Source organism: Malurus melanocephalus, unplaced genomic scaffold (assembly GCF_030028575.1).
Source record: "Malurus melanocephalus ecotype Western Australia unplaced genomic scaffold, MMel_1.1 scaffold_290, whole genome shotgun sequence".
NCBI lineage: Eukaryota > Metazoa > Chordata > Aves > Passeriformes > Maluridae > Malurus > Malurus melanocephalus.
The window spans coordinates 482,825-498,764 of NW_026623522.1; the positions used below are offsets into that span (position 1 = coordinate 482,825).

General features: G+C 38.3%; 1 protein-coding gene across 2 annotated transcripts in view; it reads left to right on the forward strand.

The window, feature by feature from the left end:
- Nucleotides 1-15,940, forward strand: part of CDK14 (cyclin dependent kinase 14) — a 310,018-nt gene that overhangs the window by 113,860 nt on the left and 180,218 nt on the right. For both annotated transcript variants that reach the window (XM_057376776.1, XM_057376777.1), the window contains exon 6: nt 15,609-15,703. In XM_057376776.1, coding sequence (XP_057232759.1) covers nt 15,609-15,703 — 95 coding nt within the window. The remainder of the gene's footprint in view (nt 1-15,608; nt 15,704-15,940) is intronic.

The window sequence follows — 15,940 nt, forward strand, 5'->3', positions numbered from 1 at the left end:
CAGCTCAGGTAATTAGATCAACAGGTTTTACTTAGCCTTAATTATCAGCTGGTTTTCCCTGGGCAGAAGCAATTGAGAAAATCAAGAGGGTGGTAGCCAGTGTGGCTGGCTTCCATCTGAAAACATTCCCCCTGCCCTCATATCTCCTAGAATCTGAGAGGACAAAGTACTGTGATAGGTTAAATGCAACTAATCAGAAAAAAAAGTAAATAAGAACTACTTGCAAAGTGAAAAGAAAAGCTTWTTACACATTTCATGGACACATTCTCACTCACTTCCTTTTCCCTCTATTTCTTTGAAATCCAGGATTCATGCTTGCTCTTTTGATTGCTGTGAGGGCTCAAAAATGTGTTTAATAATGGCAAGAACATTTTCATACAGGCATTTGCTGAATTGTGTGAAGATTTTATTAAGAAAACAAGAAGACACAAACCCCATTTAGCACATTATTTTCTGGACAAGATAAAAATTTGCTTTTGTTGTTTCATCTCTGGTTTTCTCAGTGCAGCAGTGCCCACATTGCTGCTTTTAGGGAACTGCCAGCTCCTGCAGGGGCATCAAACTCAAGGCAAAGCCCAGCAGGTTGCAGGGCCATTGACAGAAAGCTGTAAAGAACTTTCACACTTCTACAGGTTATTTTATCTCTATGTATTTCTAGTTCTAAAAGGTATTTTTCAATTTGCGATTGCGTGTTTCTCAGAAGGTCTCGGTTGTAAAGCTGACATGGTTGAAATACTGGCTTTGCATCAAGGTTTCTAAAAGAATTAGCATTTGAATCACTTGAGGCCCTATTCACAAAGCAGAGKACTATTTGCATAATCAAAAATGCTTTATTTTGCATGCCAGTGGAGAAGCTAAGGGTTGTAGCTGTGGCTCACAAACAGAATTCAAGTGATCGCATTGATGGGTGTCTGTATGCTGCTGTGTCTCAGTCTTGCTTGCACAAATTAGTASAAATCTAAATAAAAGCAAAAGAAAAAGTTTGGAGCAATGTATAGTCTCCRTTTAAAGTCTGGTTAAGCAGGCTTTGCTGAAGTTATCAGTGTAAGGATTGGATGGATTTCCTACTCTTCCAAATGTGAATGAGGTTTGGGAACACTTGTTCAGCCAGGTTGGTGCAAGACAACGGATGTCTGTCTGAAGTTATGCTCAGTAAAAATTTATGAGCTTGGAAATTGCTTCTTGTGCTAAGGAGGTCAAACTAAATAACCTATAAAAGTATATATCTGTGGATAGCGTATTGAAGATTTTAACACCTTTCTGCCAGCAGTCCAAGAGGCTTAAGAATTGCATTAATAATAGCCCCATCTTGCCATCAGCCCTTGCATTCATGTTTATCATCCATTTTTGTGGACAAGAAGGTAGAATGTCACATTCAATTGCATATGAATAACTTCTGAGCATAGTTSAAGAGCACAAAGCAACTTCTAACCTCTCTGAGGCAATAGGAAACYTTTGAACCTTAAAAAAAACCCCTTAAATATCAGGAGATTTTACCCCTTTATTTTTTTCTAGAAGAAACTTCTGTTGTGTTATTGCTGTTGAATCAAGTTCTTTGGTGCAGTTTGAATGGCATGTTTTAGTCCCCAAAGAAATTTGCTTATAATTATTACAGCTTCAGATTATTTGAACTTAAAAATAAAAGAGTATGGTGTGATCTAGTCTTTTACTTGTGAATGTATGTCAGTTAATTCAATATAGAAATTGTTGAGGCATGATGTGGATTAAATTCATTTATTTAAAAATATACTTATTAAAAACTTGAGGTTTAAATAAAAAATAAAAGAAAGTGAGGTTTAAAGTAAATTAAAACCATCCTCAWTAACAGATATGCTCCTGAAAAGGCAATCCATATTTTTGAGCCTTCAATATCATACAGTGCAAACTTTTATTCTGGTGTATGTGTTTGTTGTTTGTTAAATTCAAATTATACCTCCGGAGTAAAATTATGTCTCAGATGCATCTAGATCTGGAAACTAGACCAGAAATTTCAATTATCTCCATTCCTAGAATTTTAGGTTTCAAAATACTCCMGAGTCTAAGTKCATMATTAATAGAAGTAWCTCCCTTTCTGTACATTTCTTTGGYRCTGTCAGCAAAAGGTGAGTTTTACTCTTGTTCATACATCCACATTCTTTGCAGAGTTTGCTGTTTTTATGGTTGACTGAAGCGCATAAATTTAAACTAGTTCAGTTTCTCATTCATTTGTTTTAATTACAGAGGCCATTAACCTTGTAAAATCATTGACAGTTATAAATCTACATCTTTGAGAATTATGTAAACAAGTTTATAAAAGCTCCTCAAGTGCAATGAAAGCCAAACTGTATCCAAGGACAAGGATTTTATTAACAGCACTTTTTAAAGCTCAACAAAATGTTAGGAAAATACCTGCAGATAATCATACACTCGTTAATGACTAAAACACCACTGCATTTCCTATGATGTGTAGCACTCATGGTGAAGTTAACATTAAAGATATTTTCACGATATGGATATGTGACTGTAGTTTCTTCTCAGGTAAATGGTTCTTAATATTTTAGATGTAGTTTATTGTGGTCAGAGAACTTTGGGAGMGGAAAGTGTTTTACTGCCTCAGACCAGGTTTGTTTTTCCGTGGAGATCTTGTCAGTTTGTTTCAAATGTTATCAGGCTGTCATATGTGAGCATCCAAACCAGCTGGGGGAGAGGCATTTTGATGGACCTCACATAGTCTGTGATCTGTCATCACTGGGTTGCTGAGCCCTAATAAGAAATAAATGAATAGTGTTCCTCTGCCTGTTTCTTTCCTTTTTTTTCTTTGGGAATATTTCCGTTCTGCTTTCATAAGGCTGGTGCTGTTCAAAATACTGAACTGTGCTGTGAATTCGGGGAGGATGTTTAGCTTTGTGAATGTTAGCACTTTGGCTGCCACTATTTTAATATCAGTGTCTGAACTGGAATGTGCTCTTTGAGTTTTCGATGTAATCAGTTCTTGATTTTTAGCCAAAGCTTTCTCGCATGTGTTTGAACAGGGATTTAATATTCCTCATTTATCAATTTCCCTTAGAGGTGCAGTTTTCTGTTGCAGAATGGCTGATATAACACACACTAACTAGCCATGCTGAAGAAGGGAAAACATTCATTAGTGCCTGTGGATACTTGCTTCTGTCCTGATTCCTGTGACCTTTTTTAGGTCAGTGTGTTTATTTGGGAGAAGAACTTGGCCCATAAAAGTTTGGTGGCTTTGGTGAAGTCAKCCTGTGATTTACTTGGCATGAGATGATGAGGCAGCAAATCTCCAGCAAAGAGCTCCAAGTACTTCASAGCACTTGAGCTGTGTTTTCTGGCACACTAAGATGTTCTCGCTTTAGTTGTAGAAACTAAAAATGTGCTTGCCCTTTTGCAGTACCTTAAAATACTGTTGCAGATGAGCTGTCTTCAAGAGTTGCTTGGAAAAGGATTATTTAGAGAAACAAAACATTCCAAAGACTTTCAGAGGTTTARAAACTGCTTCAAAGCAATTATGGCTTTGCCGTATTCCTGAACCTTGGTCTTATGTTCATTGCTTACGCTGAAGTTAAACTTCTGTGCAGTTGTACTGCACTGAAGATCTTTTGTTTGGGATCAGTTGGAGAGATGATAGAGTCTTATCTTTGACCATGAGAGAGTGCTACGTTTATAAGGACATTTTATGGTRTTCAGGTTCCATACTGGCAACATACTCGCACATTGAGCAGTCTGATCCAGTGTGTGCTCTGTCAAATCAAATTAACAGCCAAAGTTGGATGTTTCTCCGTGCTTGGTTTTTGCAAGCAAAAAGGAGCTCATCAGGAGGAGTTTCTGCTACACTTATTGATTCAGCCACTCAATCAGTTAGTATTTTATTTGCTTTGTCTTTCTAATTGAAAATGGAAGTCACAGTGAAATACAGTCTAGGCACGTTTTTGTGCTCCTTCTAAATTCTGTTGCTTAAGGTGTCTTCCTTGTTTTCTGTTTCATTTCTCCTCAGGAACAGGAACCTTCATGCCTCATGAGTTTGGTTAGCAAGTCTCTTTTTAGTTTAGCTATAATAATAACGAAGAAGAATTTAAATAGAGAGCTAAACAATCGTCTTTATCTCTAGGCTCATGTACTATGTGGGATGATGAATCAAGATTTATGCTCTTGGATTTTGGCTTGTTGGCTTGTCCTGAGCCTGTGAAAGTCCCCTTATGAAATAGGTTTTTTAGGTGGCAATTTTCATTGCACAGGTGTAAACCTCCCCCTTCGTATTTAGCTTTSGGTTTGGATTTTTTTTCTCATATTGACAKAGATCTTAACTCTACATGCATTATCAATGCGTTTTTGTCCCCTTTTCCCTTCTGTATCCCCTCTAGCCTTCTTGCTTCTCTTTCTGATGTGTTCTGGCAGCCTGGAGAAGATTATCCCACTGAATGCTTGGCAGTGTCCRCACTCTGGCTGTGGTAGGGAGGAGAACTAGGAGAAATGGAAGTTAAAAACAGATGTTGGTATGAGGATTGCACCAACTATCATAGTTGGCTTGGAAGCATGCAAATTCAGGGCCATTCAAAGGAGCACCAGGGGTAGAAAKCAGTAATGGGAAGGGTTGATGATTGTGGCTGGCCTCAGCTAGGAGCCTGTGGCATGGAGAATGGGGAATCTAATTGGGATGGGCATTTCCCTTTTTGTCATTAGCAGGGGTGAAGAGGGGGGAGCAGAAGTGGAGTGCAGGACTTGGAAATGCATTCAGCCAAAAACAGGTTTGTGATTGTGATTTTGGGAAAGCTGTTAGAATAGTTCTCCTGATGACACTGTCCTGTCTCYAACTGATGTTGGATTCTGTACTTCTTGTCTCAAACTTCTGTTTCTGCCAAATACCTGAATGTTTAAGCATGCTCAGGGAGGATGGATTCTCTGGGAGATTTTAGCTGTATAAGTGCAGCTTTAAAGTACAATTTTCCTTTTACTAGATGTAAACTTTGAGAAATTTTCACAGCAACTAGAAAAAGCATTTCCTTGACCTGACATGTAACTTTTGAAGGCCACCTTTCAGTGAATGAGTTTCAAAAAAAGGTCAGTGACATTAAAAAGSATATTTGTTCTCTAGTTCTCTCTTGGAAAAGAGCTGACCTGTTTTGACTAGAACAAAAATTGTTAGACACAAATTGGAAAAGATGAGGATTTGTTTAAAGTTTGTTAAGACAATAGTGTCWTCTTAGAGGAATGGTGCTTTAAGAAGCAGGATGATCAATTTTGCTACTGTCATTGTTAATTACTATGATTCTATAAAAAGAATTTTATCTGGAAAAGCAAACAGTAAATTACTGTAATTATAATTGATGAATGACACAACAGGATGGAAGAACTGAGTRTATTTTCAAGGGGGCTGGATGTTTTATATCTGTCTGTAGTAGAACAGACAAGCTGTTGGCTGTTGAGTTGCGCTTTAAAAAAAAATTCTTACCACCTGTGGTGTTAATGGGTTGTGCTCGAAGATCCCTCTAATGTGTTTTCTCACATTTCTTACGAGTGCTTTAATTATGTCATTGCTCAGAATGGCTTCCAGTATGATTTAGAACCATAGCTTGATTCGTGTCATGCATCTTCACAGGTAATTTGGAATCTGTACTTGAAAGTTATGGATATGTTCTTAGCAAAAGTAGGAGGATAGAAATTACCACCTTACCACACCTAGGTCTCCTCTGAGCATCCCTTAACTGTTGCATCACCCTGTCACTGTCAGCTATGGCTGTCAACTGTGAAGCTGACACATTCCTTCAGCCCATCTTTTTTGTTCTAGCACCTCTCCTGCACTCCATGAGGGCCAGCTGCTTTTTAAAGAAACATGCAGGGCTTTCTTTCTTTTCCCTAAATGAAAATTTTTGTCCTTTGCAACACATACTTCCAAGCTGAACAATGTCCCCAACCTTTCAATAAGCACATKTTGCTCTAGAGAGCAACATGATAGTAACAGGTCTTCACTGTCATTTAAATGTRCATTTGTAAAGTTTGCAGTCATACTGATTTCAATATAGTTACATTCTGGGGTGAATATAGCAAAAATGCTGGGACTCCCAGTTTTTCTGTTTCCTCTCCATTGCTTGCACTTCAAGTTCAACTAACATTATTGATGGGTACTATGAACTKCAAGAGTAAATGACAATTCAGTGATGGAGTGGGAACCAAGACGATATCCAGAGACCACAGGGCAAAGGCAGAAGGGAGATAGTATTTCTATTTCTTGTGATACAGGCCTTTACACGTGAAAGAACTCTTAAAATATATTTTCAGATTTTGTGCTTACAAAGTAGAGATCCAGCAGTGTTGGAACCAAAGGGCTTTGTTTGTCGTGGTAAAGAATGGCTGTCCATTTCCTGTATAATCTCTTTCAACTGATTTAGTCTGGAAAAGAATTTAACTTTCACTGGATTTTTCTGCTATAATGTCTGCAAGCTTGCTTCATCACTTTATTGCTTTGTTCATGGGAGAAATTAGTTTACAAGTTACTTGAGGGAATGTTGCCATTTTGTACTCTKCAGGCTTAGCATATTTTTGGATCGGAAACAAAAATTGATTACAAATCTTATAAAAGACATCAAAGAGATCTAGCCTGAATTAAGGTTATTTCCTATTCTTAAAAATTCTTTTAAAATGCTATTCATATTCTAATGATGCATAAGAGCCTAATAGCTCATTGTTTTGAGTTGCTTTTTAGGGTGAATTACACTGTGACTGGATTTCATTTGCTTTCTYATGAAATCTTTGTTCTCTTCCTATACACACTCAGTGTTTTTCTCTTTTCAGTTACAGGACAGTATGCCTTATTTTCACTGTGATTGATTTTGTTTACTAAAATAGTTGTATAAATAATTGTTTGCTAGCTTTCTACTGAATCTGCCTTTCTTTAACATCTGAACCRTTCCACAAGAGACAAAGCAATGCTATGAGCATTCCAGATTTATTTTCCAGTTATGGGCAAAGAGGCATGTTGAGCCTCACCCACCCAGAAGAAGAAAATTGACATGATCTTTTAAAGGCTCCTGTCTCGCTCCCTTTTTGAAAAATAGCAAGACATATGCCACAAGCCTTTTTYTCCTGCTGCCTGAAGTGTGTGCTGACAAATGAGTCTGCTTTTCGTGCAGTTTTTTTATTTTTTTTTTTTCTGAAGGAAATGGCCCACTGAGAAATAGAGCAAAAGTAATTTTTTTTCTAAAATAGCTTTTCTGTAGAATTCCTCATTTGTAAGTAGTGGCTCAAGTACAACTGAGTTTCATGTCAATGCAATTTAATTATTTCCTATGATGCTATTCTGTCTTCTGTGTACCAAAAGAAATATTCATTGCAGGTRCATAAGGTTAAGTGATTTCTTGTCATATTGATGCATTGGGAAAAGTAACAAAACATTCAGTGACTTAAGCAGAACATGAGATTCAGTCCTGGTACTTGGTTATTTACTCCCTCCTTTGGCCAATGCAGTACTAATATTGCAGGGGTACTGTTTACAGCAGAGGATCTTTATTATGATTGCAAAGTGAATCATTCAGAAGTTGTCAGAATTAAGTTTACCTGTGAAAACTTAATTTGATCTCTCTACTTGTACTGTTCTTTCCTTAATTACACAACAGCACCATGTTTGCTGCTGCTCTGTGATCTCTGCCTGTATCAGATGATGATTGATTAATTTAATTTCATGTTCTTGATGGGTGGCTCTAGCTATAGGCACCTACTGTGCATTACTAAAACACAGATGGTTTTGAAAATTTCTAGAACATTCATCACTTCACTCACTCTGACTACTTAAATATTTGTTCACCTTGTYAGCACCCCACTTGCTGAGAGTTGTTTTAAATTATGATTTTGAGATGACTTCCAGAGTATTTGAAAATCARTGTAGTCATCAGTGAATGTCAATAGTATCAGTGTACAAGGTTCACTGTAACAATTGTACACACTCTGTGGTTCTGGTAAGTGTGAATGAACATCAAAAGTTGAAATGTTCAGAAAATGAGGAACATTGTAAWAATATCAGTTTGAGTGACTTAAAGTGACGCTTACCCAGTGGTAATGTAAGGGTAAGATCAGGCTGACTTTCTTCTGGCTTGGACTTGGTGGAGTTTTCAGCTTMTCTGATGAATGGGCAAGATCCTTCCTCTGTTTAATCCATCTGTGAAAAAAAATTAAAGACCTGGGAASAGTTAATGGGTACAAGTGCACAAATTGGCCACTGCAGGATAAGTTAGCCTGTGAATTTGCAGGTTGTCAAAGTGTGAGATAAATGCAATATAGATGTGAAGCAGCTGCGAGGTGAAACTCTGGCGTATCTCATGGTAGTGACATCAGGAATGTGTGTCTCGGAGTTCGCATTGTGGCAGCCCCTGTAATTGTAGTCCATATTTGTTCTGAGCACTTGGCCTGGCATTCTTTATTTTGATTTRGATTTTTGTTTAAGTAGGGTTCTAAGTGTTTGAAAAATCAAGTGGAAATCCATATTCCATTTTCTGGTGTTGTGTCCACGTGCCAATGTTTTTTTTTTACATTTGTCAGTGCTCGTATGAGCCYATCCTGCTTGAACTGAAATGTTAACTGGTAGTTTGAAGGTTGGTTCTCTCTGTGGACTGGAATTGCAGGAGACTGAGGAAAACTGCCAGATTTTTTCAGTGATTCCTGCTAAAAGCAGTGGGAATCTTGGGTACTGATATGGACATCAGTGGAGAATATGTGCTAGTGTCTGCAGGCCCTTGTGTTCTTCCCCTGAAATGTGTTTGCTCACACCAAGCTCTGCATCCTGTCCCTTTTCTGTCCTGTCTACATACTCTTACTTTCCACTGCCTGTGCTTTTCCACCTGTGAAGGATGTTTGTTTGTCCTCTGGCTTTTCTTTTTCCTTACCCAGCTGTCCTAGTTCCACTGTGGATCACAGCTTCTTGTGCCATTTCCCCCTCTTTGGTATTCCTCCTTCCTTTCACACTGCGATTGTCAGGCTGACCCAAAGAGACAATTTCCAAAGCTGTAACTTGACCACATTTAGAGTATTTTCATAGAGATGGTAAAGTGTGTATTTCTTTTTTAAAGGCCTCTGTGCTTCCAGATTTTGAGTCTCCCCTCCAAAACATGGGATTAGGAGGTTTGGGGTTTTTTGAAAGAGAAAGTTACGCAGTGGGTTGTAGAAGTTGTTACTAAAGCTTGTTTTTTGGGAGATGGGAGGAACTCTTTAGGTGGAAAATTTCCAAGTAATCCTAAGGCACAGAAATATTTATGTGAAGACAGTGTCTGAAATTCATCATGATAACAAGGTTAAAGCCAGCCAGTGATGGTTTTATAAATAGATTGTGTTATTAGTCCTGGTCATGCCAYGTGTGCATAAAAAGCTAATAGAAAGGTTCCTGCTTTCTGATTCTACCTGCATTATAGAGTTGTTTTCTGTACACGCTGCATATTTTTGGTTTACACAGTTCCCTCCTCCTGAATACTGAAATGGATAAAGAAGGCAAAACATGACTGGCTGCTGCAAGATAGGAGTAGCATATTGCAGTTGCTTTCCACAAGAGTCTGGCTTTAATAGGATGAAGTCTCATTATTTTTAACCTCCATCTGTACTTGTGTTGGAAGAGCATTGGGAACAATACACAAYGCATAAATTTATATCTAGAATGTAATGAAAGAGACATTCATTTCATATGGCAGCASTCTTCTGTGTAACTGTTAGGATAATATATCGTAGTGCTTTTCAGAGCTTATTTGATCCGTCCTTCCAGTGTTTTGTTCCAGTTCAATAGGCAAAGAGATTTTAGCAGGTTTGTGACTTGCCTTTTGCTTAGGGGTGGCTACAGCCATCACAAGAAGAGCCTTTGAAGGTTGCTACACACACCCTTTTTGTGTAGTTCTTCTCCAATGGCATACTATACTTTAAAAAAATAAAAATAAAAAGAAGACAGCAAGTAGAAATTTTGCAAATAAAAAAAACTATTTGCAAATAAAAAAACTTCAAGCCACTCATCTAAACCTGAATTGAGGCTGAGGAGGTAGATGAAGCTAATTTGATCCATGTAGTCMTTCCAGCAAAGCAGCCTACAGTTGAAGGACTACCAAATCCTTTCTTGCAAGCGTGTGAAGCACTGTTTTCTTCCTTAATGCCAGACTGTCATTTTTTGGGTTTAATGAAAGCTGGAATAAGGACCATTTGTTAAATCTAGGAGAGAATTTAATGAGGTTGGAATTAGGTGTAAAGAAGGTAATTGAGATAAGCTTATATAGTAAACCATCTAACGTTTTCAGTTCTGCTTTTTCTTCCTRTTGTAGCTCACAAATTATGTTGAAATTTGTTATGAAACTTTCTCCTGGAAAGTTTTCCAAGCTGAAGAGTGACCTATATATCTTTATTGCTTTGTGTCCACTGAGGTCAGAGTGGAAGCTGACCAGTTCTGTGCATTTATATGTGTGCAGCTTTAAAATCAATCCCTTGGGATTATGTGTGTGCTATAAATAATGATCATTCTGCAGAATATATYCTGTGGTGAAAAGATGGGAAGTTTCTGGTCAGTGTGGTCTTACCCAGTTTTCACTGAATTGAATTTTGTTCTGTTAGAGTTGTAGGAAAGCAAAGTTATTTACTCATAGTAAATAATTTCAGATGGGTGAACTGGAAAATAGCAATGTGTAGATTTGGGGACTGCATTTCTGAGGAGGAAATTACTGCACATTTATTGCTGCAAAACCAACAGAGTGGCGAATTCCTGTGTCTGTGGTGGAATTCTAARTYGCATTTTGCACACAGAAATCCCTGCTGTGTGGGAAGTGKSTGAGAAGTGTAAGGGACATTGTGCTCTCAGGCCAAATYTTGAAAATTGCTATGAAAGATGCATAGATTGAAACATAACTTGCTGGGAGAGAAGCAGAACTGTAGTTTGTGCAGGCAGTAAGACACATTTGAGTGTGTTTGTTCAGAAAACATGATTATAGCAGAAAAAAAACCCATGAATGTTTTCTCACTAAGGATGCCTTTCCAGGAGAGCTCAGAGACTGAAYCCAACTGTGTATGTGAGGAAGTTGGCACTCTGACAGCGAGCACCGTTGTGTCTGCTGAGTGTGACAAGCTGCAGAATTTTAAAGATAAGTTGTTTGGCTCTGAAGCACAGCAGCTTACTTGCTTCCACACATTTGTGTTACTGACTAGAATGTGTGTGTGCTTGGGCATCTCARAAATCCAACAGGGCAGCAAAGATGCACAGTTGCACTAATAGTATTAGAGAAGTGCAAGCTTCCATGGTGTGCAGTCATCAGAATTCTCCTGATGAGAGAAACACTCCTGGAGCGGCAGTGAGAAAGGGTGAGCACTCATGAGCAATRGTTTGCACTGATGTGTGGTAACCCCAGAGGACACCCCAGCTACTGTATAGGGAAGAAATCAGGCATTTTTATAGCTATACTTTCTTAGAAAAATGTTGAGAGTATCACCACCTTTGCATATAGTCGGAAATAGAGAGCATCAGCAGCAGTTTTACATTATGGTGCATATGAGCAGCATGAAGCTGAGCTTCTCTGCTACTGCTGAGAAAAGCTTCCAGGTCACTGAAATATCAGCCAATTTGAAAATCATGGGTTATTCTTCTGTCTAAGGCCACAGTGGAGGTTTGTGATTTTTCACAAAGTGAGAATTAAATGATAGTCAGGAATTGAAAGACTGAATGGATGATCAAAGGACCGTAATTAATGTTCAAGCTTAATGTACTTACCGCGTCTAAAAGTACTATCTTTGCTAGTGAAAAGTTCTTCCATGTGACCTGAGAGTCAATAGTAATAGTTACTTTTGTTGAATTTATCATACAGCTGTGAAATGTTACTGTATGAGATACGGGAATAGCCTTTTTCAAAACACTTCCAAGCTGAGGCTGATCTAAAAGTCACAGGGCTTTGTTAATGGAGTGTCAGGCTTGAGCTGGTGCTGTAAACCCCTCAGGGAGCGAAGCACTGATTTACTGATGCTACTCAGGTTTTGGGTAAGAGTTGGCTGCAATCCAGCTGGCTCGCCTTGCTCGTGGAGTGACTGTACTTTAGAATCCAGCTCATCTGGGAACAGCAAAAACCTCCTTGACCAACACAAGCGATATGGCAGCTTGCCAGGAGCTCATAATAGATGAGAGCATCCCCTTGTTRGAGGAGAAGTCTGTGATGGTTATTCAAGCAAATGCAATGTGTTTCCTTTAAGTATGCAAATATGGTTATTAGCCCTTGATGGAAAGTGTGGAGTGTTGGTACATTTAGCAGCTCAGATCATGAGCTTGTGTAAAMGTCACAGAAATTATCATCTGGGATGTTGTTAATTGCTGAAGTGTGTCAACAATTCGCTTTGCCTGCTTTTTACTGTTWGAATTTGCTGTGTGGGACTGTGCAAACACAGGTGACAGAACAAGCACCTGACCATTCAAACCCATATCATACTTTTTTCTAAAATGTTTTTAAAAAAAGCATTTTAGCATTCCTTACTGCTGTTCCTCCTCAGAACTCTTTGGAGAAATTAATTAAAAGTGCTGCCATCTGTTTWTCTTACATTTCATACTGAGGGTAAAAAAAGAGTGCCAATACTTTTGAAGAAGCATTGTATAATTTTGTTATTAAAAATACATGTTAAGAATGCAGTGAGTACTAGTACATTTGTCTCACTTTTGTTAGTTGTTGCAATGCTTTTTCAACAACATTTTAGTCTTAAAAGAAAAAAACTCTGTGAAATCTGTGGGTGATAATCACTGGATGGTGATGGCCTTCTCTGAGAGAATTATTTTGTTCAGGAAGTAACACCAGGCACAGCAGCACCTGAGCTCTCACTGAGCTCCAGTAGCAGCTGCACTGRCAGCTTTAAAGGTAAAGTCAGTCTTGTCTCAAGTTGATGCTGACAGATTCCCTGGACTCTTTTTTATTCTTTTACATGTGGATTTCTGGATTTTGTCTTTGAATTAGTAGAGTTCATCCAAAGTTCTATCCCCTTCGAGTAAAAACTTGCCCAAAAGAGGAGGTGTATAGGGCATTTGTTCTGAAAGGATGTTATTCTGGAAAAGAACTCCATATGATGGTTCATATTTCATTTTGTTTTTAAAGTGCTCTGTGGAAGAAGAAACAGTTKTCTATTTCAGACAACCTTTTTTTTYTYTYTYTWWTTWMYYYCCMCCYWYSTTTKYTKTYKKTTKKKTTKTTTTTTTTTAMGAAACAAAGCAGTGTTTTCACAAGACAAGCAATCTTGTCCTGACAGAAGGGCACATGGGTTCTCCTACTTTCACCAGTTATGTTTGTTTYCTCACAATATAAATTGGTAGTGTAATTGCTTATTTCTGCAGCGTAAAATTAGTGCAATTAAGATGATTTTGTTCTCTGGCTCTATTACCTACTGTATTTTACTTGGACTAATGGAGAAAGCAGAAATTTCACCCTGCAGGTGATATTTTGTACATCTTGYAATATATGGCAGATGCTGATTATTGAGGCTGTAAAAAGGGAGAATTGGATATTAGAGRAGATAAATAAGAGTGGGGGAGGGGACTGAAGGGGAAAGACAGTATTTGCAAAGACCTCGAGGTAAGCTGCTTTCAATGTACTGTTTAAGCTTTAATGACCCATATAGAGATTCTAGCAACAAAGTAATGGCCAGCTAGAGGAATTAAAGGCCTCAGGTGATGATCTGAACAGCAAAAGCTGAGAGAGGTTGTAAATACTGTAACAGTTCGACAGAGGCTCTGCTAGGAGGCAGTTTTTATGTTCCTATTGTCTGTGAATGTGTGGTTGTTCAATAASCTTTGAGGAAAGAGCTGGTAAAATCTCAGTTGCTTCAGGTGAATTGTTCTCAGGGTTTCCCCAGTTTAAAAGTTCTTGCTTCTGTTAGAAGGTACCTTTCTAAACAGTTTTTATCTTTTGTTTGTATCCATACCTTTTTCCAGTAGCAATTTTTCATATTCTTTAAGAAAAAGCCCAACATATCCAAATCTCTTTGAGCTTTAGCTCCAAGAAATTCTTCTAGGTCTAAGATGAGGATTCCATGACAATTGCACATGGCTCTTCCTTTTGGAAAAAAGGCTTCTATTTAATTTGTGGAGTGTTAAAAGTTGCTTGACATGCATGGATCACATGTTTAAAATTCTTATTTGTCATTCCAGTAGCTGCTTTATAGCTCAGTGGCAACCAAATCAGACCACAGGAAAGATTCCTCTGTGCTAGCTCTCTAAATAGAGTGAGCTGTGGAGTGCAGACCAAAACAAAGTTCTCTTGAAACTTTTCTTCTCACCCCTTCAGCCAGGTTGTAGGGCTGCCTTGTTCTTGCTCACAGAGCTTCCTTGCAGGTTTGCAGTCCTGCCATCATGATGTCTTTGATGATACTCACTTTGAAGCAGCTTTATGGTGATTTTCCCCTTTGCTCTGCCTTCACTGCCTCTGCCTAGGATGAACTCCACAGTTTTGCTGCCAAAAATGCTCGTGGAGGAGCACTGATGCAGCCAGATGCCATGTTGCTTTTGTGTTGCTTCCTAGAGTGATTAACTTGTCAGATTGATCTCCTAAAGACCACTATGAGAGATGATATGTACTTGTCTTAATTCAAAGCCAGATAACCCCTGGAGTTACCTCAGCCTGATGGAAATCCCTGAATAAGACAGCAAGGGGTAACACTGCTGTGGAAGCTCTGTAGTTTCCATTTTGCRCAGTAAAGGATTGAGACACACATTTGGTCTTTCATTTATTTTCTTTGACAAAAGTAGAAGGGTGACAGAAGAAAGTTCCACATTATTCAGTTTAGAAATATGCCATTCATTTGCATGTCTTTGTATCTATTATTTACTTGCTRGGGTGACTGATAGTCCTGCTCAGATGCATGCATGAGATGACAAGGCACCAACGACAGAATGACATTGGTAACAACACATGGCTTGTCAGCATATATTGCTAAAATATGCCATGTCTTGTGGAACATTAAATATGTAATATGGAATGAACATTAAATATGTATTATGTTGTAAAAAAAAATAGTGAAGGAGATTACGTGAAAGTTCACTAGATAAGTCTTTATTTGTCTTTTCTRAAAACATGAGCTAGTACCATTAAAGATATAATGAGAAAATACCTTGTATTTATTCTCATGGGTGAATACAAATGATTCCATTAAATCTGTATTACGTTTGGGAGAAAGGAGAATTATTGCTTAAAAACATAAGACTTCAAAGGGTCTAAGATGCTGCACTTTATTTAGACAGCAACTTGGTTGTGCTGGATAGGAGAGATTATGTTTTGAAAAAGAATGCTTGCCTTTTGTCTGAGACAAAAAATATTACCTTTGAGTGTAGTAGTGCTCTTKGTGTCTGGTTGCTCAGACATGAGTGTTTCACTTGGAGGAGGCTGCGTAAGGAAAGCCTCTCTTTGTCCAGCTCATTTTGGCCTCTGAGTGAGGTTGAGTTTGACCAGCAAGGTGGAGAAAATAGTATTGAATGGGAAGGTGTGATCACCAAAAATGGGATGTGTGGAACTCATGAACAAAGAGGATACTTCTATCGGTTGTCACRTTATGAAGCTCATTTAAGTCACTAAAAGAAGAACGTCAATCAATATAAAATATCTGGATCCTTTTTAAGATAACATGTGTGTTTTGCTTTTCAGCTTCTCTTTTGAAAGGATTGAAACACGCAAACATTGTGCTGCTTCATGACATCATTCACACCAAGGAGACCTTGACACTTGTGTTTGAATATGTGGTGAGTAAAGAAACTGTATGTTCTGGGTAGGGTCCAGAGTGTATTGAATTTTATGGAAATTCTCTCTTTACCATCAATGATCTATGAATCAGGACAAAATAACCCTTTGCTTTCTTCAGGAGAGTGATGGCTATAAGAGATGAAGCTTTGTAGTGGAGTGGGCTAAAAGTGGAAAGCTGGGCTAAAAGTGGAAAGCTGGGCTAAACCAGAACCAGAGATGGAGAAGTGGCTGCTAGG